At 46.6% G+C, this 23,473-nt stretch overlaps 1 protein-coding gene across 3 annotated transcripts in view; it reads left to right on the top strand.

Moving 5' to 3' along the window:
* Window positions 1–9,316: 9,316 nt before the first annotated feature.
* The window catches only part of IRF3 (interferon regulatory factor 3), a 336,177-nt gene continuing 322,020 nt past the window's right edge, over window positions 9,317–23,473 (top strand). Inside the window, exons 1-11 of one of the 3 annotated variants that reach the window (XR_008327327.1) lie at window positions 9,318–9,658; window positions 11,020–11,192; window positions 12,359–12,533; window positions 12,643–12,740; window positions 12,899–12,953; window positions 13,599–13,664; window positions 14,552–14,662; window positions 15,231–15,341; window positions 16,653–17,021; window positions 17,975–18,093; window positions 20,070–20,733. Coding sequence is in view for 2 of the 3 variants with exons in the window: in XM_053362531.1 (XP_053218506.1) it covers window positions 9,517–9,658; window positions 11,020–11,192; window positions 12,359–12,533; window positions 12,643–12,740; window positions 12,899–12,953; window positions 13,599–13,664; window positions 14,552–14,662; window positions 15,231–15,341; window positions 16,653–17,021; window positions 17,975–18,093; window positions 20,070–20,234 (1,584 nt within the window). In the remaining variant the exon portion in view is untranslated. Of the gene's footprint in view, window positions 9,659–11,019; window positions 11,193–12,358; window positions 12,534–12,642; window positions 12,741–12,898; window positions 12,954–13,598; window positions 13,665–14,551; window positions 14,663–15,230; window positions 15,342–16,652; window positions 17,022–17,974; window positions 18,094–20,069; window positions 21,224–23,473 lie in introns of those variants that run through there. The other 2 variants (XM_053362531.1, XM_053362532.1) reach the window with 2 other exon arrangements.

The following is a 23,473-nucleotide window of genomic DNA, read 5'->3' as shown; positions in this document are numbered from 1 at the left end:
AAATAGGGGTGAGGGGAGAGAGAGAGAGACCCCCGCGGAAGGCGGCGGCGGCGGTGGGAGTTGGCCCCGACTGCCTGGAAAACTGCGCCCGTGGCGAGGCTTGTAACGCAGAAGCGAGCGGGAGGAGGAAGAGGGCGTGAGGGAAAGAGAGAGAGAGAGGAAGGAAAAGAAGCCGCCTCGGCAACGGCTGGAAACGACTGAGGGGAGGGGCGCGGCCAGCCAGCCAGCCCAGTCAGTCAGTCAGTCGCTCCCTCACGCGCCTCCGCCCTCGTCGCGCCCGCGCGCGCGCGCACCAGCCAACCGTGGGGGCGGCGAGGGAATGGCGCGCGGGGTTGCGGCGCGTGCGTGAGTGGCCTGAAGCAACGGCCAGACTAAACGAACACAGAGGGGGGAAAAGGCGGGCGGGCGGCGAGAGGGAGGAATAACCCGAAAAGGAGGCTAATGTCTGTCAGAAGCTTATGTGGGGGTGGCGGCGGCGGCGGGGATGACGGTGGTGTCTCTCTCCCCCCCCCCATCTCCTTATGGTTCCCCACCACAGCCGGGCTCTTTGGAGAATTAAATCTTAATTCCATGTCGTCAGGACTTTATTGAGTCGTATCTTCTTCCTCTTTCCCGCCGCCAAGTAAGCTGCGCGGGACTCATGGCTCCTGAGGAGAAATGGCCTATAGGATGTAGCGCCTGTCAAAAGGTCGGGTCTGTGGTCGTTCCGACCCTCCGCCGCCGCCCAATGTGCGCAGTGCGGGTTTACTCCCGAGTAAAACATGCCTAGGGCGCTAGGCTGTAAAAGGTGAAATACGGCCAAACACACCCTCAGGCGGAGTCGGGCGTTTGTTTCTCTGTGGTGGCAACGTTTTTGAAATAATGGTCTGCTCTCTGCTTCCTACCACCACCACCGCGCCTCTTTTCCCTGGCGGCCTTCACGACATCGATCTCTACCTTTCTCACTTTCCTCCCCTGAAGAAGAAGGTCGGAGATGAATTTCCAGCAGGTGTTACTTTGCGGGACATGCTATACCTGTTGAAATGGCCGCCTGTCGTCTTGAGTTGCTGCTGTCTGCCCAGGGCTTTTAAAAGCAGGGGAGAGAGAAGAGAAGAGAAGAAAGGCTATGTTTGACTAGTTCATTTTATTCTGGACTTGCTCAGTAAGTTGCCCTGGGAACGCGCTGAGCAGGGGGGTACAAATTGCCAAAACGTTAACAAGTAAGCAATAGGAAAGTCTGCACCTGTTGAATGCCTGCCTGTTGTGCAGCTTTCTGGAAACGCAAGAAATGTTGCCAGTGCAGCCTGTATTTCTCAAGGCTGGCACATGTCCTCAGCCCAGTATTCTTGAATTGACAAGACGGAAGACGCCTGTGCATGAATTGGTTTTATGTGTGTAGATCAGTGCAAGCTGACCAACGCACATTATACCATGTTTATGGAAGACAATCTTACTTGGCTACGAGTGATTGCCAAAGAAGAAAGATACCTGAAGGAGCGTCTCCACCCCATCATTCAGCCCAGACACTTGAGGTCCAGCTCCAAGCGTCTTCTGGTGGTTCCCTCCCTGTGAGAAGTGAAGTTACCGGGAATCAGGCAGAGGGCCTTCTTGGTAGTGGCTCCTTTCCTGTGGAATGCCCTCCCATCAGATGTCAAGGAAATAAGTAACCATACAACCTTTAGAAGACATCTGAAGGCAGCCCTGTATAGGGAGGTTTTTATTTTATTATGTTTTTAGATATGCTATAAGCCGCCCAGAGTGGCTGGGTATAAATAAGATGATGATTCGATACTTACCAAAGGAGTGAAGTCCAAGGCTCAGTTGAGACTAACTCAGTTATGTATTTTATTTATGATTTGTGAAGTGGATATAATTTGTATAAGGTATGTGGTGGATTTTTTGTTTATGTTTTTCCTGGATATATGTGCAAATATGAATAAAATTTATAAATAAATAAGATGATGATGATGTCGATGTCGTCGTCAGTGGGCCCCTGTGTTGTCTGCTGTGGCTCTCCATAGTCTGAGCCTGAGGGCTTTCACACTCCTGAAATCCTTTTAGATCAGAGGTGAGGAGCCTATGGCCCAACATCAGGTATGGGGCTGGCAGAGATATGCTGCTTTCCCTGCTTGGTAAATATATCCCCCCCCCGACACCTGGGGGCAAACTTTGATAGGTAGGTGAGCATAGCCACCTGACAATCACCTGATGTAATTTTGCATTGCAATGAATTAGTGAGGGCATATTCCTTTGTGGGCAGGCACCCTGGAAGACAGGGTGGGTAGAAGGGGCTAGGCACCACCCCAACATTGGCCAGAGGGGTGAGTTCCATTGCGGGAAAACCAGTTGTAAGAAAGTTAATAAAGAAAAGGGAGAGTTGCAGCCCACCTTCTACCACCCAGACTGCCCCTTCTTACTTGTGGGATCATGGTTTTGCTGGGGAAGGAGGAACCACAGAGCAAGAAAAAGCGGGCAGGACAATCCCAGAAAAGTGAACCTCTAGTTCTACAATTCTCTAATATTAAATGAATCATGTCTTTTCAATACAGTTGGGATGTCTTTTGCAATTTATTTTTAATTTAGTGTTGAACTTTCTGTCTGTCACCAGTGTTCCAATATATGGAGTTTGCAAATCTTTTATCTCCCCTTTTCCTGTCCTATCAATATCTCTTGAAAGCATTACTGCTCCACATAGTTTAATTATTAATGTGTTTAAAGGTCTATCTACACTAGGAGTCCGAGGCAACTAAAAACAACAAAACATAAAATTACAATATAATTAAAAATGTACAAAAGATGTACAAGAAAGTGCAGGGGAAATCATTGGCTAAACTACTAAGACCAGAGCTACCAATCCAATAGCAACGAAATAATCGGGCCAATGGCTTATCTAAGCAAGAAGGGGTGTATTTATTTATTTATTCCATTTCCTCTTACTCACTCTTTAGAACATAAGAAGAGTCCTGCTGAATCAGGCCAATGACCCATCTAGTCCAGCATCCTGTTCTCACTGCTTGTGGGAAACCAGTGAGTAGGACCCAAGCACAAGAATACACTCCCCTCCAGTGGTTTCCAGCAACTGCTGTTCAGAGGAGTACTGCCACTCACCTTGGAGGCAGAGCAGAGCCATCATGACTAACAGCTATTTATTGAGAGCCTTTTCCTCCATGAGTTTGTCTAGCCCTCTTTTAAAGCCATCCAAGTTGGTAGCCATCACTGCCTGCTGTGGGAGCAAGCTGCATCATTTAATTGCCGTATTTTTTGCTCTATAAGACGCACCAGACCACAAGACGCACCTAGTTTTTGGAGGAGGAAAACAAGAAAAAAAAATTTTGAATCTCAGAAGCCAGAACAGCAAGAGGGATTGCTGCGCAGTGAAAGCAGCGATTCCTCTTGCTGTTCTGGCTTCTGTGATAGCTGCGCAGCCTGCATTCGCTCCGTAAGACGCACACACATTTCCCCTTACTTTTTAGGAGGGAAAAAGTGAGTCTTATAGAGCAAAAAATACGGTATTTGCTGCATGAAGAAGTACTTTCTTTTATCCGTCACGAATCTTCCAACGTTCAGCTTCCTTGGATGTCCGTGAGTTCTAGTATTATAAGAGAGGAAGAAAAAGTTTTTTCTCCACCTGCTTTTTCCATGCCATGCATCAATTCATAAATTTCTATGAACTATAAAGCCCCAAATGCTGCCAACTTTCCTCATAGTGGATTCTTCACCATAAGGGTTCCAGAGTGGGTTTACAATAATATAATAAAACCATATTAAAATCAGTTAAAACAGTTCACAGCAGATAAATAAGAGGAGGGTCCTATCAATATATCTCAGCTGTCAAAGGTCAGAGATAAGAGGCAGTTCTTTAGCATATGAGGAAAGCTATTCATAAATGTGCCAGATGTACCTCTGTAGGGAAGGAATTTTACAACTTAGGAACTGAAGCAGAACCATCTTCTGGGTTACCCACCCCACCCCCCAAAAGTCCTAGGGCAGTGGAACTACCAAGAGGGCCCCATCTGCCAATCTTAGCACTGAAGAGGTTCTTTAGGGAAGCAGTCTTCCAGATATATGTGGTCTAAGTCATTTAGGGCTGTAAACACTCATGTGAGCAACCGTGAATTGAACTGGCTGTCTTCACCTACTGCAGAAAACAAGACTTCAGTAGAAGGTTGGCTCCAAAAGAAAAGAAAAGAAAAAACCACTCTAATTATGGTAAGTAGGGGGCATATTCCAGGAATCTCAGTACATGGAGATTATTAACCTCTTCCCATCTATGCCTCCTCCCCTGTAAATGACCACATCACACACCCATTATTAGGCTTGAAACAAGCCTTCTATGTTAGGTTTCCTCATTAGGGTCTGAATTTGAGACCCTACAGTAACAATTTGTGTTCAGTAAAACTTGCACTTAGAAGCACAGACCTGGAGCCAAGCTATAACTAGGTTGACCCTGAGTTCCAGTTTAGTTTTACTGTGCAAGTGTTTCCAAATCCACTTCAGTGCCTCTTGACATGAAAGCATAGACGCCTGGAATCACAAATGGAAAAAGACTGTTAGGAAGATTCTCTAGCCAGTTGGTTGTGTACTGGATCCATCTTGGGTTTTTTTGCTTAAAGAAATTAAACCACCCAACAATTTACAATCAATAATACAAAACATATGATGCCATCAGCAAATGTTGGACATTAGCACCCTCTGGTGTTACATCTTGGTAACGTCAAAAGAAATATTTGTGGTTGTGAAACATCTTTAGCAACAACATACTGTTTTTACACATAAAAACAAATAATAGAAGTATTTCCTGGAGAAGGAAGGCATCTGCTATGTCAAATCATTTTGTGCTTCTTCCATCCCCAGTCTCCAAACAGACCTACGTTTCCCAGTCGTACAATACAGTCCTGTGTGTGTTATACTATTATTCCTTACATTTACATTTATACAGTGGTACCTTGGGTTACATACGCTTCAGGTTACAGACTCTGCTAACCCAGAAATAGTACCTCGGGTTAAGAACTTTGCTTCAGGATGAGAACAGAAATCGTGCTCCGGCAGCGTGGCAGCAGCAGGAGGCCCCATTAGCGAAAGTGTGCCCCAGGTTAAGAACAGTTTCAGGTTAAGGGATGTGAGGGCGATCTGGCTGCGACATCTGTCACCCCATTGATCGCCAGGGTTGATTCGGCTGATCTGGCTGGCTAGGCGGGTGTCCCCTTCCTCCCTCACCGCTCCATGTGCGTCCCTCCCGAAGCTGCGCGCTCGGTGGAAGAGGACGACCATCCCAGATAGAAGGAGTGTACCGTTCTTCGGTCAAGGGTATACGATAGCTGCGCTCCCGTGCTAGAACCTCCAAACAAGAACAGTTTCAGGTTAAGAACGGACCTCCGGAACAAATTAAGTTCTTAACCTGAGGTACCACTGTATTCCATCGCCTCTTAAGGAGTTCAAGGCAATACACATGGTTATTCCCACCATATACCCACAAAACAAACCTATGGTGTAGGTTACGCCAAGATACAGTGCATGGCCCAGGATCACCCAGTGAGCTTCATTGCTAAACAGGGATTTGTACCTGGGCCTTCCCAGTTCTAGTCTCACATGCTATCTACTGCACTAGATTCAGTGGCTTTAATGTTGTTTACTCTCAAATAAGTGTGCATGATATCACTGTAGCCTTAAGGTGTGTTTCTGGGTTTTTAACAGCTGTACGGCAGGAAGGGATTTGGCTAGTGTGGTTTTACCTGCCACTAAAAGTAATATGCTTAGATCCCTACATGTGTTCCCCATCGTAATGGCTATTCACTCAGCACTGTGTTTAGTGTTTGCACCTTCAACAGGTATCAGAAAACAAAGAATGTAACTTTTCATTTAAGGCAAAGTTTCTAGACCTCATGACAGTAGAGAAAAGCTTGGAAATGCGTAGGTTGTATCTGCTGCTGAAATTTCAAGGGTGGGTGTTTGGGGACGTCTTCTCCTATGGCTACTACTTCCTCTCCTTTATGTGTTTTACAGAAGCAGTTCCCTCAGTTCTCAGTTCCAATTTTGAACTGTTTTCAAGACATGCACGCATGCACACACACACACACACACACAGAGTGTGTGTAATGTGGGCGTACCCACAACCTTTTGGCTCTAGTGGGATAAAAATATATTTCCTCTGAAACACATCTCCATAAAATGCTTATCTGCTATCCAGCCAAAAACTTATTTATTAGTAGGATGGGTATTTTGCTTCTGTTCATTCAAGCTTAGTGTTCTTTGTAATTTAATTTATTTATTCTCTTACATTTATATACCAACTTTCCTCTAAGGAGCTCAAAGCAGCACACATGTTTTCTCCCTTTCTCAATCTAATCCTCACAAAAACCCTGCAAAGTTGGCTATGCTGAGTTCTGTGATTGGCCCAAGGTCATGGCTGAGCAGGGATTTGAACCCCAGTCTCTCAAATCCTGGCCTAGATTGACACTTTACACCACACTGGCTCTGTTTGTTTTTGTTTGTTTCTTAGGCAAAAGGTGGGGAAGGGTAAAGGATTCTGCTTCCCATAAGAGATTCCTGCCCTCTTAGAATCAAGGGCTGCTCAGCCCACCTACCCCTGACAACAGGACAAAAACAACAACAGGGTTTTCGGCTCTGAAAACAAATACCATAATACTAGCTACTGTGCTGTTGACAGCAGCCTGCTTCTCTGGGTCATTGCTTGTGCCCTGGGAGTGCCCAGGGCAACAGCTCCATCAAGAAAGAAGCTGAACTACTACTCTGCCAAGAGTGGGACAGTGCAACTGTGTTATTCTCCCAACCCAGAGGTCACTGGATCAAAACTGCTTCTGGTTTCTGGTGCCAGCTTTCTGCTTCACTGTGAAATCTCACAAAGCAAATTGTGGCCCTTCTTCTGGCTATTCAAACTGTCCCCTCCCACCACCGTCCATTTTAAAAGAACAAATTTTTGCCTTTCTCTGAAAACAAGGCACAGAGTGGAGCAAGGGCAAACAGCTTCCTGCTCTGTCAGCACAATGACCTAGCCGGGCACTTTCGTGTATTGTCAGCAGACTTGAAGGAGGAAATTCTAATTTCATTAGAATGACAGGGCATGGCAAAACAACAGGGAAGAAGAATCCACAGAATTAAAGAGATCTCATGGAAGTGAAGGTTCCCAGAAAACTGAACAGTTCTCACTCTTATTGCTTTGTGCAGAGTGCAAATGTGTCTACATACCCTCCAACATTTAAAAGTTTGAGGAGAGCTGTGGCTCAGTGGTAGAGCAGCTGCTTGATATACATGCAGAAGGTCCCTGTGAGGTTGGGAGAGAGCCCTGTCTTAAATCCTGGAGAAGCTACTCCCTGTTAGTATCAACCATAATAAGCTAGATGGACTGATGATCTGACTTTGGTACAAGGCAGCTTCCCATGTTCTTTCCTAAGAGTCTGAAACCTTCCCCCCTTAGTGTCTTCCGCACAATCACATTGAGGGAGAGATTTGGGGTGCACCCCTGCCCCTGCCCCCTGCTGTTGCATCTCCCACTGCCCTGTGGGTGTGGGCGAGGAATGTCTGTAAAGAGGAACCTTGCTGAACATAGCAGACTCGACCTATGATGTGCACAATCAGTTTCCCCAAAGGGTCAGCCAAAATCTACCCTCCTGTAATTTAAGCCCATTAGAGTAAGTGCTCCCAACTCTGGGTCGGCAGAGTACAGGTTTGACTTATTCTATGTGACAGCCATTCTCTGCTCCAGACCAAATGTACCCAGTTTTTATTCACCCTTTCCTAACTGTGTGTTGTGTGCTTCTGACCACATTCTCTTAAGTTGTCTACAACCTTAAAGTGTTGCACTCAGAATTGAAGGCAGTATTCCAGATGAGATCACTTCAATAATCTGTCCTCTGTTGATTTAATAAACCTCGGCGTTTGCTCTTTAGGTTAAATATATTATTGCAAAAATCAACCCAAGTCTAGCAGATCCTTAAAGCCTCAACAAAACTCTAATGTCATAAACTACTTTACAAATGTCAATAAAGAGTATTGCCATTGACAATTCAGAGCTTAAATGTATGCAAAACGAACACGACATTTCAAAACAGGAATTGGTGTTAAAACAATCAGCGCTGCTGAGTAAATTCAGTGGAACAAGAAACCGTTGTCTGTATTCAGATCTAAATTATTCAACTTATTGAGAAGCTGGAGTTGTAATTTTGCAGTTTCATCCTGGAATTTCCATTTGAAGTTCCTCCAGAAATGTATTTCAGCAGCTGCAGGATGGAATATGACAAGCTATGTACTACGTGGCAAGGTATTGTCCATGTAGAGTAATTTAGCCATGTGTCAACTAGAGATATGGTGGATTTGTTCTGTGAGATATGTATCTTACCTTTCCACCAAGTGGTGTCCAAGGCGATTGTTCCCCTGTGCAGCTGTCCTCCTACTCAGAGACTAAATAGTTAGAGACCAGAAGAATAAAAACTCTAGTAATTCACACAAATTGTAGTAAAGCAAGCACCTAATGCAAAATGCATAGACATAGACACATATGTACACACATACAAACCAGAAGGTGGTCATTAAAACCACTTGTAACAGAAAGAACATGAACCCGAGTTTGCTTATTTCCTCCTCTCTCCCAATCCATTTTCCTTTTGTGTCAAGACTTTTAAAAATTATAAGCTCAAGGACAGGGGCTGTCCTTTTTTTAGTGGTTAGTCACTGGGAGCCTTTTCTGGCTGAAAGGTGAAATAAAAATAATTTAAATAAATAAACAAAATAAGTTGCCTTCTGGTTTGAAGGAAGTCTTGTAAGTATCATCTGTCTCAAACCTTTCCTTTTAGATGAAGGTGGTTGGACAGATACATCTGTAGGTGTATATACAGATGTTCTCCAACCAGTGATACTCTTACACCAGGAATATTCTCATATGTTGAGAGAGGTAAATCACAGATATTTGCAAGCTGCTCTGGGAGCTCTATTTCTGATAAATAATGCCCACACACACACACAATGCAGCAGAGGAACGCATCCATAGCTTTGGAATTGTCACCATGTACAAAAAAAGGGGGGAGAACATACTGACAACCAAAACCATCTCAATTCCTGAAGCAGGATGGGTTTTAATGGGTTGGAGGGATATATTGCAATTAATATATCCTCTCCTGCGCATTAAAACCCATCCCACAAAGGTTATGGGCTCAGTACTGTGTAGGAATACAGATTTTGTGTTTTGTAGAGATTTTTTGAAGTTGTTGCCTGAGTCTTTCTGAAGTGGGGTGAGGAGGAGGAGGAGGAAGCCAGATTACTTCTGGACTTGATCAAAAACCTAATTCCTGTGCTTTTAATTTTGTTGTCAGGGGTAGGACTTTGGAACTCTGCACAACTTGTCACAACCGTGTGAGCCTGGAGGGATAGACTGCAATTAATATATCATCTCCTATTAAAACCTACCCTGCACCTGAAGGCGTTTTCTCTCTTTTGAAACGAACGAATCGAAAACGCAGGAACCCCACAAGAAAATCCCCTCTTTTCTGCGCGCCGCCGAGGGAGGAGGGGAATCAGGCGAAAATGGCTCTCGGGACTGAAAACCGAAAGCTACTTTCGCAATCACGTGACGCCGCGGAGAAGGCGAAGAGGCTCCGTTTTGCGGCTCGCCGGAGAGGAAGAACTAGTCTGGACGGGGGTCTCGGAACAAAAGCGATCCTGACAGGTGGGTGCTTGGTTGCGGGGGGCAACGAGGGGCTCCCTCCCCTGCACTCCGAAAGGAGATCCTTCCTGGACTTCCGCATTCCAGATCCCAAGCGGGAGACTTTTCAAGCTGGCCAAGCCGCAAACCCCGTTTCGCAGGGATCCCGCAACGGCAGCTCAAGCCCCGTTGAGGCGCGTTTACTTGGAAGTAAATGCATGACTGCACGGAATTCAGCAACGCCGGTTTCGGTGGGACCGGCCTCTAGTTGCTATATTATTGGGTTACAGCCAAACCATGCAAACAGGCCCGTTGCGTGGGGCTTTTGCGGTCTTCCTTTCTTCTTGCTTATAAAATCATGGAATTTGTAGACTTGGGACCACGAGGGTCATCTAGTCCAACCCCTGCAATGAAGGGATCTTTGCGCTTAATCCAGCCCCGGACTCCTGGGAGGAGGCGTTGCTGGGTTTGTTTCTGGCCTGATCCAGCAGGGGCTCTTTGTGTTCCTAAGATCGGAAGCACTTTGAAAAGGCTTCTAAAAAGATCAAGGATCAAAGTAACGCGCTGTCTTTCTCAGTCTCTCTCAAACACACATACAATCGCTGTCAGCCATACGTAACGCTCTCCATCAAGGACAAGCTCTAAGATAAAGGTAAAGGGAACCCTGACTGTTAGGTCCAGTCGTGGCCGACTCTGGGGTTGCGGCGCTCATCTCGCTTTATTGGCCATGGGAGCCGTCGTACAGCTTCCGGGTCATGTGGCCAGCAGGACTAAGCCACTTCTGGCAAACCAGAGCAGCGCACAGAAACGCCGTTTACCTTCCCGCCGGAGCGGTACCTATTTATCTACTTGCACTTTGATGTGCTTTCAAACTGCTAGGTTGGCAGGAGCAGGGACTGAGCAACAAGAGCTCAGCCCGTCGCGGGGATTCGAACCACCGACCTTCTGATCAGCAAGCCCTAGGCTCTGTGGTTTAACCCACAGCACCACCCGCGTCCCCAAACTCCCCACCCGATTGCTTGAACATTGCTGAGGGACTTGGCGGACCACTTAATGATTTTTCTGCCTGTTGTAGCAAGTCGTATGCAGTCCTAGGGGCTGTATGGTTTTTAATTGTGTTTTTGCAGGCACCACCACCTGAATGAAGCTCATGGTTGTCTGCAAACTAGAGTCTGGGGTCCTGTGCTAAAGCACACAGACAATCTCTCTCTCTCTCTCTCTCTCTCTCTCTCTCTCTCTCACACACACACACACACACACACACAGCTTTTCTCTCCCTACACCCTTGCAGCTGTGTTGCAGTGACTCATTATCCTGCCACTCCCTTCTCTCCCCCCATCAGATTTCATTGTGACATCCTCCCCTTTACTCTCCTACTCCCACAGTTTCCCGCATGGGTACTCAAAGACCTCTCATCGTGCCCTGGCTAATGGAACAGTTGGACGCCCGGCGGTACCCGGGGCTGTCATGGCTGAACCCAGAACGGACCCTGTTCCGAGTGCCGTGGAAACATGGCTCACGGCAGAATATTTGCGACGAGGATTTCCAGCTTTTTGAGGTAATCTTGGAGTGTTTCCTTTGGTGTGTGTCCCACATCGCATCCCACTGCCCTGGCACGCAGCTTTCCTCAACCTGATGCCCTTCAGCTGTTTTGAACTACAACTCCCATCGTCCCAAGCCATGCTGGTTGGGCTGCTGGGAGTTGTAGTTCAAAATGTCTTCAGGGCGTCAAGTTGGGGAAAGCTGGAGAAAAGGTTTCCTTCGTGTTTTAACTGTAACGTTCTGGAATAGCTGTGGGAGGTGGGCGGGATGAATGGGGTTCAAGGGAGAGCAAAACAAATTATTACTACAGTGGTACCTCGGGTTACAGACGCTTCAGGTTACAGACTCCGCTAACCCAGAAATAGTACCTTAGGTTAAGAACTTTACCTCAGGATGAGAACAGAAATCGCATGGCAGCAGCAGGAGGCCCCATTAGCTAAAGTGGTACCTCAGGTTTAGAACAGTTTCAGGTTAAGAATGGACCTCCAGAACGAATTAAGTTCTTAACCCGAGGTACCACTGTATTATTATTTACTGAACGAAGCAGCAGACGCTAGCTTGGTGTCAAGAAGGTCTCTGCCCTTCCTTCCCCAATGATCTTGCGTTGGCTTCCCTCCAGTTTTGTGGCAGGTCGGAGAGTCCTGGGGGCAGCTGACCTAAATCCATCTGTCAAGATGATACAAGGGTTGAAGGAGGGAAAGAGTTGACCGTGAGCCTTTCAGATAGACTGTCTTTATGGGTGAGCAGGGTGCTATAGCTGGGCTTAGAAGTCTGCTGTGTGGGGGTATGAAACCTCTGTAAAGGTAAAGGGACCCCTGACCATTAGGTCCAGTCGTGGCCCACTCTGGGGTTGCGGCGCTCATCTCGCTTTACTGGCTGAGGTAGCCGGAGTACAGCTTCCGGGTCACATGGCCAGCATGACTAAGCCGCTTCTGGCAAACCAGAGCAGCGCACGGAAACGCTGTTTCCCTTCTTGCTGGAGCAGTACCTATTTATCTACTTGCACAGGCATGCTTTCGAACTGCTAGGTTGGCAGGAGCAGGGACCGAGCTATGAGAGCTCACCCGTTGCGGGGATTCGAACCGCCGACCTTCTGATCGGCAAGTCCTAGGCTCTGTGGTTTAACCCACAGCGCCACCCGCGTCCCCATGAAATCTCCCTACCTAACTGCTTTCTTTCCAGGACTGGGCCATTGCCAGAGGCCGCCATCGCCCAGGCATTGACCAACGGACGCCCTCCGAGTGGAAAAGGAACTTCCGCTCAGCCCTGAACCGGAAGGAGGGGATCCGCATGTTTCAGGATAACAGCACAGACTCCGAAGACCCCCACAAGGTGTTTGAAATCCTGCATGCCCCAAGTAGGTAGATCGGACAGAGCAGAGGGCTTCCGAAGGGGGTCACTAGGCAAAAGATGCGAGGAGGAGCCAAGGATCAGACCGAGAATCTCCTCTGTTTGTAATCTTGTAGATCTGAATGACTCTGCCCAGGGGGCAGCAGTCGGTGATGTTTCGCCCACCCTGTCTGGGAGCACGGGACTGTGCGGAGACAGTTCTTCCCCTTCTCAGGTCAGTGCTTCTACTTTCCTCCCTGTCCCAGTCCCTGCAGCCATGGGATGGGGAAGTGGAAAGAAGAAGCAGAGCAGCCTGTAGGGGAGACACCAGTGGGAGGAGGACAGGGAAAGAGGAATAAACAGTCTGTGAACCTTCTCTATCCTGTCCTTCAGGGCGATACCCTGGAGAGCATGCTGAGTTCCCTGGAATATTGCAGCCCCACAGAAGGTGAGTGATCAGGATACTGGAAAGGGATTGGTTTGGATGCTGCAGGAAATAGGTGAGGTATAAATGCATCCAATAAATATAATAAAAGCATGGAGAAGAAATGAAGGGGAAATTCTAAATCAAGCCACGTTCAACACTCAGGCCACCAAGCTTAGTTTACTTAGTTTTGCTTATTTGCTTATATAGATGCTCAGTTTTCTTGGAGACTCTGAACAGGGAATCTTGGGGGCCAGTGACCATATGCATCATGGAAGTAGTCCGCCCCCCCACTCCAAAAAAACACACCCTGGCACCCTTCTTCTGCAGCTGCTCTCGTATTAACTTTTGACACAGCTCCATCATTAGAGAGAACATGCAAGATTGTCTTCCATCTTTCTGCTGAGCAGCGTTACACTTTTTGTCTTTTTGAGTCAGCACTGGGATGGAGCTGGGAATGGTAACCTGTACCCCCCTCCAAAGGTTGCTAGACTATAACACCCATCATGCTTAGCTATTGCCATGCTGGCAGGGGCTGGTGGGAACTGGAGTCCAACAACTGCTCGAGGGCCACAGGTTCCCCACTCTGTAGTCAAGTAATTCACATACCATTTTAATCGGTTTTCACTGCATAGTTTTGTGCATATGTATTTTTTCTTTTTGAGTCAGCTGTCCCGAGCCTGTGCTCCATGTATCAGATGGGATGTAGAGAAGAAAGTTGTGAGAGTGCTGCTGGTGAATGAAATTCTCTTTTCCTCCTCCCATCCCACCCCTAGAATCTGTTTTCTTTCCAGGTCTGGAAAGAGGAGTCCTACATTCCAGCCCTATATTGCCCCATTCCCTCCAAAACCACAACACAAGAAGCTTTGACCATTAGCAGCTTCTGCCTTAATGCACAAGGCATTCCTAATGCCCCAGAAATCCCAGAATTTTGGCATTCTCTTTTTTAAAAAAAATAATATTTATTAAAAGTTTGAGATTACAGAAAGAAATAAAAAAGAAAGAGAAAAAATAAACAATACAAATCAATACATTACAATACATATATATAAAAAACAAAAGACACAATACATCAAAACAAAAGCAAAAGCAAAAACAATTAAAAACACATCCAATATTTCCATATCTTTATCTTTCATTAACTTGTTTTGTCGACCTCCTCACACCTCCCTTTTTTGTATTCTAGTTATTAATTATTTCAGCTAATCCTTTCCATCTTTCACTGTTTCCTGTCATTTAATTGTCTTAATTTATTTTAACCTTATCTTACCATTAAAACCCTAAAACTTATTTATACTTAACTCCTTATAACATTTATACTAAAGCCGTATAATTTCATTCCAACATTTTTCTAACACTCATTAATTTTCCAATATTTCTCTAAAAAAAATTTTAAACTTTCTTCCAATCTTCATCCACCGTCTCTTCTCCCTGGTCTCGGATTCTGTCAGTCCTTTCTATCAATTCCATATGGTCCATCAACCTGGTGATCTTCTGTCCGAGGCCAGAATTTTGGCATTCTCAGGCACTCATTCTAGACCCACCTCTTTCTGTGTGCGCCTGCCAAGTATCACATTTTCTTTTTTTGTTGTTCTTCTGAAATACGTTGTTTTTGCTGCCAGGAGCAGAGAATCTAGCTTGCAGTGGAGGCCTGCCCCCATTCAGCTTGGATACGAATCTACCTGTAATCGCAGAGCCACAGCTGGATCAGATACTGGGAGCCGATACGTTTGGTGAGCTTCTTGGATCTAGAGGAAATAATGTCAGGGCCAAGCCGAGATTGCAACCATTATCCCTTTCATCTAGTGTGGGGGGAACCAAAGGTAGATCTTCTGTGTGCTTTGTGGTAGATCGGCAAGGCTTCCCCACTCCCAGTTGCTGAACCAGCAACAAAAAACAGTTCCCATCTCCTTAGGAACAATCTAGTAGATTTTTGTTCTGAAAGTGGGGGGAATTGCGGCGTTGTCAGGCTCCCTCTCTCTGCCAACCTAGCAGTTCAAAAGCATACCAGTGCAAGTAGATAAATAGGTACCACTCTGGCGGGAAGGTAAACAGCATTTCTTTGCGCTGCTACGGTTCGCCAGAAGCGGCTTAGTCATGCTGGCCACATGATCCGGAAGCTGTCCGCTGGCTCCCTTGGCCAATAAAGCGAGATGAGCGCCGCAACCACAGAGTCGCCTTTGACTGGAGTTAACCGTCCAGGGGTCCTTTACCTTTTTTTACCTCTCTCTCGATTCTGTTTTTGTGTCTGTGTTGGGTATCAAGTGCTTCCTTTGTCTTTTTCTCTCCAACCATGTTTAGGAGCAGAGAATCCTGCTTTCTGTGGAGGCCTGCCCTCATCCGAGTTGAATCTAGTTCCACCCACAACTGCAGCATCTCCCCTACAGAACCTCTTGAGTAGCGCTACTTTCGGTGAGCTCCTTGAATCTAAAAGAAGTATCTGGTCCCCTTGGTGCTGCTGTGCTTTTAAGTAGTAGAAATCAGGGTGTAAAGTAGCAGGTGGAGAACTCCGTTGGCTGGGTGGGTCAGATCTTTATTCCCACCCACCCTCCCTCCCTCCTAGGCCAACTTTGACATCAGATGATTGGCAGGCAGGGGGAACCATCTGACAAGTTGTGAAAATAAAATCGATTGGCTTGTTGTTTAATACAGTGGTACCTCAGGTTAAGAACTTAATTCGTTCCGGAGGTCCGTACTTAACCTGAAACTGTTCTTAACCTGAAGCACCACTTTAGCTAATGGGGCCTCCTGCTGCTGCCATGCCGCTGGAGCACGATTTCTGTTCTCATCCTGAAGCAAAGTTCTTAACCCGAGGTACTGTTTCTGAGTTAGCGGAGTCTGTAACCTGAAGCGTATGTAACCCGAGGTACCACTGTATATATTTAGCCCAGTGAAAATAGCTTGGAAGCTGGAGCTGACCCACCAGCCATCATCCGTCTCGCTCATGATCTCTCCCCCCGATGAAGGAAACCCTTAGCGCTCGTATATTTCGCCAATCAGGTTGAGCTTATAACTCAAAACCTTTCCCTCCCATGTTGTTTTTGCTGTGTTGGCATCACCAAAGTGACCTTCCTGGGGCAGAAGTGCCCAACCTCACAGGGCTGTTGTAAGGATTATAGGAGTGGGGAGCTATGTAGACCACCTTGTGCTCTTTGAAGGAAAGGTGGGATATAAATGCAGTAATGAATGAACAATATCAGTTGGGGAAGATAGTCTGCAGTCCCTATTGCACATAGCTGGGAGTGAATGCAGTGCCACATACAGTCATACCTCTTGTTACGTTTGCTTCAGGTTAAATCTTTCCAGGTTGCGTCCCGCGGCGACTCAGAAGTACCAGAAAGGGTTACTTCCGGGTTTTGCCACTCACACATGCGCAGCTGCTCAAAAATGATGTCGTGCGCATGCACAGAAGCGGCGAATTGCAACCCACAGACGCGGGTTGCGTTCTGCTCAACCAGAGGTACCACTGTACTTTGGAGGACTTACGTATAAGACTGTGCTGGTACATTGATTGGGTGATTTCTCTGGAAGAGGTTTGGCAATTTGCTGCTCTCTGTTTTCAGCGGGCGTTCCAGAACGATATTGGCTGCTGCACGAGCAGAGCAATAAGTCGCTCTCCTCCTGGGGGAATAGCAAAGGCTGTGTCTCCTGCCGCTGGGAGACAGGAAGAGTGGGTGGTGTTTTGCACCTGGCTCTCCCAAACTATCCCTCTCTCCTCCTCAGAGTCAGATTTCGAGGTCCGAGTCTACTATCGGGGTCGGCTGGTCCTCGCCGACGTGTTCAAGAACGTGCGAGGCCTGTGCTTTGTGCCTCCAGGCTCCCAGGGCCACTACCCCGATTTGGCAGACGTGGTCCTGCCTGACCCAGTCTGCTTGAACGACAGCCTGCAAGTGACCTACACTCAGCGCCTTCTGCGAGGCGTGGCTCCGGGAGTGGTTCTCCGTATCGAGGGCATAACTCTGTGTGGCATGCGCCAAGGCCATTGCCATGTGTCCTGGAGCCAGTCAGAGATGCCTGAAGACAAGACGCCTCATGGGGCTCTACTGAAGGAACAGCTGGGTCCCATTTACAGCCTGCAGCAGTTTGTGCAAGGTATGCAAGGGCTATGTTGCCTGTCCCATAAGGGCTCCTGGGTAAGGGTTCGTGTCTTAAGGGCTCACCCTCACTGTTAAGAGAACTTTTGCAACAAGTTTTGATTCTCTTTCCACCACTGCTAGAGGGACAGGCACTCAACTCACATGCCAACTGAAATACAAGTAAATGGTTGTGCCTTCAGGACAGGGATGGGGAATCTGTGGCTCCCCGGATGTTCATAAGACTGCTAGACCTCCTGGATTGATGCAGTGGGGAAAACATTGAAAGCAACTTATTACAGTGGTTCTGGGATGCGGGTGGTGCTGTGGTCTAAACCACTGAGCCTCTTGGGCTTGCTGGTCAGAAGGCCGTTTGGATCCCCGTGACAGAGTGAGCTCCCATTGCTCTGTCCCAGCTCCTGCCAACTTAGCAGTTCGAAAGCACGCCAGCGCAAGTAGATAAATAGGTACCAATGTGGCAGGAAGGTAAACGGTGTTTCCGTGCGCTCTGGTTTCCATCACGGTGTCCTGTTGTGCCAGAAGCAGTTTAGTCATGCTGGCCACATGAACAGAAAGCTGCGGACAGACACCAGCTCCCTCGGCCTGAAAAGCGAGATGAGCGCTGCAACCCTAGTCGCTTTTGACTGGACTTAACCATTCAGGGATCCTTTACCTTTTTACATTGGTTCTGTTCTTACCTTCAAGGTTGTGTTCCAAGAGTGGCACCGGATGAACGCTCCTCAGCCCCACGGCACTTGGGCTGCAGGGTTCTGTCCTCTCCCCTGTACTATTTTAGCATCTTTACCAGGGTGGTCTGACATGCAGCCTTTTTGGTGGACCTTGGCAACATTTGATACCTCTCCACAGCCCTCGTGCCGAGTTAAAGGCCACAGAAATAGTAATCAGCGTGCAACTACCAGTTGAGGAACTGATAGGGCTTTAGAATATCTCTTTCTCTCCCTGCCTCCCCAGACCTGGTTGGATATATGGAAGGCAGTCAGGGATCCCCTAAGTACACCTTGTGGTTATGCTTTGGGGAAGATTGGCCAGACACCCGCCGGCCCTGGAAGAAAAAACTGCTCATGGTGGAAGTAAGTACTTCTGTCCCTTTCCATGCTTTGCTTAAGCACCGTCCAATATGCTGCTCTCTTTTCCGCAGCTCAGAAGCAAACATCTACAAGTGCTGCCTCTAACTGATTTAACACAGCTGATTCACTGCAACCAGGGTTGCTCATGCATGGTTTGAAAAGTGGGGTATAGTTTTAGTATGTTCTTGGGGGGCGTCTATGAGCTGGAGTGGAAGGAAGACCTGGAGATTAATTCTGCCACAGTGGTTTCTTGGAACATGTCCTCCTGCACCATCTTCCTCCTGTTTATTCCAAACCTGGTGCGGATCTGAGGTACTCACAAAAAGGCTGTCCCATCATACTTTGACCCAGGCATAAAGATAACTAAAGCAGGTATTGTTAACGCACCTTGAGAAGCTTTACCACAGGCTTCCTCAACCTCTGCCCTCCAGATGTTTTTGGCCTACAACTCCCATGATCCCTAGCTAGCAGGACCAGTGGTCAGGGATGATGGGAATTGTAGTCTCAAACCGTCTGGAGGGCCGAGGTTGAGGAAGCCTGTTTTACCACTTAGGACAGAGCAATGTTGACATGAGCAGTGAAAGTTCCTTTGTCTGAGGATTCACTGTGGGACCTGTGGACCTCCAGATGTTGTTTGACTACAGTCCCCATCAGCCACAGGCAGCAAAGGCAGTGGTCAGGGATGATAGGATTTGTAGTCCAGCAACATCTGGAAGACTGCAGGTTTCCCCTCCCTGCTTTATTGCGTATGAGAGAAGAGGGAAATAATTAGGATATTGGCTAAGGTGACACATGCATCATTTTTGAATCAAAGCACATAAGAAAATCTTTACAACTGTTTTATACACAGGCGGGATTATGTAAAACTAAGATTGACTGTGATTTCTTGAATTGAGTAATAGGTCCTTTAATATAATATAATAATAATAATTTATTATTTATACCCCGCCCATCTGGCTGGGCCTCCCCAGCCACTCTGGGCGGCTTCCATAAAAACCAAAAATACAGTCTTGTAAGTATCTTAAAAATCAAAGCCTCAGACTCCCTGTGCTTAAGCTAGAGAATAAGATTATTCAGTGGTAAGGGTAAAAGCAGTGATGTCACGCAAACCAGCTTGGGGGTGTGGGAGAACTGGAATTGGGAGTCCTAACAAACATGCGAAGGACCACAGGTCCCCATCCCTGCAACAGATAGTTTAAATCATCTACAGCTTTCATAGAGACTTACCTTTTTGCAATATTGGATACCTGATCAACTGTGGGTACTTCTTTAGCTGATAAATATGTACAGTGGTACCTTGGTTTAAGAACGATTTGGTTCACAAGCTCCGCAAAACCGGAAATAGTGTCTTGGTTTCAGAACTTTACCTCAGTCTAAGAATGGAATTCGAAGTGTGGAAGGCCTCATTAGGGAAAGCATGCCTTTGTTTAAAATGGTTTTGGTTTAAGAATGGACTTCCGGAACAGATTAAGTTCATAAACCGAGGTAATACTGTATATATACAGTGATACCTCGGGTTAAGAACTTAATTTGTTCTGGAGGTCCGTTCTTAACCTGAAACGGTTCTTAATCTGAGGCGTGCTTTCGCTTCAATGCTGCCGCTGGCACGCGATTTCCATTTTTACCCTGGGGCAAAGTTCTTAACCTGGAGCAACCACTTCCTGGTTAGCGGAGTTTGTAACCTGAAGTGTCTGTAACCCAAAGCGTCTGTAACCCAAGGTACCACTGTATGTCCATTAATCAGCAAAACTCCGTAGCTAAAGTCTGTTTTCACTGCAGTGGGCAGAGCGGTTCCCTCTAAGGTAGCCCAGCCCTCCCTCCTTTTATGTAGCCCTGGGGATAAAGTGGGAAAATGCTAGTCTCTGCCCTGCCACACATGGTAGGCAGTTCTATTAAGTACCAGGGAAGAACTAAATGAACGGAACACAAGCAGCAGCAACTGTTTTGTTCTCGTTCTCTCCCCACTTCCCTTTTCACAGGTCATCCCTAAGACACTGGAAGCTCTCTACGAGTTGAGCCAGTCCAGCGGGGCCTCATCATTAAATGGAGCAGAGCCGGACCTAAGGATATCGGATTCGCTGCAAGGATCCTTTCTGGGCCAACTGAGAGAATGGCAAGAGAAGATGGAGGTGCAGTTTAATTAGCTGCACAAAACTTTTATCCCCCTTCTTTCAGAGATAGCTGCAGATTTGGGTCCTCTTCCTCAGTCAGCTTTCGTTGTTTCTCTTACGCAGCAGAATCGACACTCCTCTTTGCCAGTCCTGAGAAAGAGGCATTCCGGCAGCCCCTTTGGTGGAGATGGTCACTGCTCACTTGCACAAACCTTCCACTGAGACAGCTGGCAGCCGCTGTCGGTTTCTATTAGCATCCCTGCATGCAGAGGATATTCAAGAGTTTTTTGGGGGGGTTCGTTTGGTTTTTTTTGCTTCATCCGTTCTTGTTCATATCGTTCGTTGGTTTCATCGTAGGCGTCACGACCACAATCAGCAGCTGAACATGGCGAAAACACGCCTCTTTAACCAGGTCTTTGGCTGTTAAACACTCTCTGGCTTTTAAAATGTGACGGTTTTTTCCTTTATTATTATGTTATGCACTTTGTGTTTTTATGTTGTAAACCGCCCTGTGATCTTTAGGTGAAAGCTGGTATATAAATTTAAGAAATAATAATAATGGCAAAAACTAGATTTATCATCTCTTGAGTGTCCCAATTATGCTTAAGATTTAATGTTACTTTTTACTGCTTCTTGTCTGCAATCCTAGTGTGTGTTTTTATCTCACTTTTTAATCCACAGTAATTCTGATGCAGGCTTGCTGTTTTTCTTAAAAATCATTAGATGCACCCAGTCCTTTCTTTTGATGGTGCTAAGATGGTAGCAAGTTTTTGCCAATTCTCACCCTGTTTGCCCTAATATAACTCCAGTCTCCTGCCTTTTTCCTTATTTCAGTCCTCAGCTCTGCTAATCATCTTGTTATCTATAAACTTATTTTAAAGTCTCCTCCCTCCTCTTGACATTATTCCTTTCTCTCCATTTCTCCTTACATGATTTCATTGGTTATGCACTCCTTATTCCACTCATTGATCTGAGTACTTTTAGTAGAACAAGATTTAATTAAAAATATCATCTTCTGGTTATGTCCCCTCCCTTTTTCCTCTTGTCTGCAGTCACTTGTTCTGGTTATGTTCACACGCCTCTAAACCACGGTTTGTTCAATAAACACAAGAGTAGTTTTACAGACAAGCAAACAAGCAACAACTGGTTTCTTCAAAGTGTGACTTGTTTTCCAGCTGTTTTTGCCTTGTTTTCCTATAGTGCCTGGGGTGAAGCTGCCAAACAAACCATAGTTAAGGCTGTTGGGTGCAGGCATTATGCCAAACCATAGTTTGAACAAACCAGTTTAAAAGCCAACAAAATCCTCCAATTGCTTCGCATTATGATTGCCAGAAAACAAACCATGGTTAGTCTGCTGGGTTGGGTTTGGATGTTCAAACTAAGTATGCTGAGCAAACCATGGCTCAGATTATGTGTAAACCAGGCCACTGGCTTCTAACTCTGCATGGAACTCCCTACCTCTGCCTCTCTGGTTTCTTCTTTCAGAAAACCAATTTATTCTGGACTGCATTTCCTTTCAACAGGCCATTACAGGTTTGGCTATACAGTACTCCCTCTCAGTTTCTTCCCTCCCTTCACTTCCTAATGATGCTGGTTAGATTTCAAAGCGTAACCCTGCGAAGCAGAGAATCATTTTTCTAAAATCTGCAGTACATTAGTAATTTTAGGCACTTCATAAATAAAACTAAGACTATGTACACACCATTTCAACCCCTAACCTGCCATGATTTTGAAGGCAAGAGCAGCAAAGTGTTGAAGGATTCAATACAAGAAAAGCCCCGCAGGATCGGATCAGAGGTCCAGCAACTAGTACTGGGAAGGAACTATCCTGCCTCTGAACCTGGAAACGCCACGCAGCCATCATGATCAGTTACCATTGACAGACTGATCCTTCTAATCCCCTTTTTAAAGCCACCTAAGCCAGCGGCTGTCTCATCTTGTGGCAGCGAATCCCATGAATCATTATACACTGTGTGGCACTTTCTCTCATCTGCTCTGAAACAACCTGCCAGTTCGTTTCACTGGATGACCAAAACTTTTGACTATTTCGGGGGGGGGGGGAGAGAAAAACTTCAACCTGCTTTCTCTGCAATATGCTTGATGCAGTAAGCCTCTATAGGGTCTCTTCACCCCCAGCTGATTACGTTTTTTCCTAAACTGAAAAGCCCCAAACATTTGTGTTGCGCCCTTACAGAGAAGGTGCTGCAGCTAATCCGAGCTGGAGTCCCGAATGCCAGAGGGGTGTGAGTTCAGACAAAGTCCACATCTGTCCCCGACAGCATTTCCCATTTTTGCTCTCTTTCCCACTAACCGGTGTCAGCTCCTGCAGGGTTAGCTGAAGCACCCATTCCTACCAACATGGCTGCTCCTGCAGCCCTTTCGGCAAGAACCTCGCTGAGCAAATTAACCCAGGTTCTCTGGGCTCAAGGCTGCCGCCCCATTCTTACTCTCAACTTTTCCAATTCATAGCCTGGCACAGGAAGTCAAAGTAACAACAGCAACAGCGGCAGCAGCAGCAACAACAACATAATCTTAGAAAACTGCCCCACTTTCTTGAAAATGAGAATTTTGTTTGCCAGCAGCTGTTTGTGGGGGTTGCTTTGAAGACTCCTTTAGCAATGTTATACCGGATTCTCAGAAGGGCTGTTACATAGACTTCCTTCTTTGCACAGTCCCTTGCAAGTTTCTTCCTTACATTCTCCTCCTACCTCCCACCGGTGTTTGTATATACTACAACTCCCATCATCCTTAGCTAGCAGCACCAATGGTTGGGGTGATGGGAATTGTAGTCCAAAAACACACACACACACAAAAAACCCCAGCTGGAGACCCTGGTTTGGGAAACCCTGGTTTATACACTTCCTCCTGGGATAGCCAATGTAGTGCTCTCCTACTTACTCTCTTCATCCTCAGCCATTTGTCACACTGGTAGGGGATATTGGGAACTGTAGTTCTCCCAATACCTCTACTACATTGGCTACCCCTGTATTACCCGACCTCTCAGCTGTTTCTTGGGAAACTGGACCCTGGGCATCCTTGGGGGATGGCAAAATCAATGACCAAAAGGCCACAGTCAACTAACTACAAGGGGGAGGGGAAAGCAAAGCTGTGGCCCTCCAGATTTTGCCAGACCTCTCCCATCCCTGACCATGCCAGCAGGTGCGGATGGAATTTGGAGTCCAGCAACAACTGGAGGGCCACAACCCCCACCCCCATTACTATACAATGTGATGGGGTTCAACTAAGTACCAGGCAACACTAGGCCTGGGTGA

Source organism: Podarcis raffonei, chromosome 13 (assembly GCF_027172205.1).
Source record: "Podarcis raffonei isolate rPodRaf1 chromosome 13, rPodRaf1.pri, whole genome shotgun sequence".
Taxonomy (NCBI): domain Eukaryota; kingdom Metazoa; phylum Chordata; class Lepidosauria; order Squamata; family Lacertidae; genus Podarcis; species Podarcis raffonei.
The sequence above is the reverse complement of the archived record's forward strand: the minus strand, read 5'-3'. Positions and strand labels throughout refer to the sequence as shown.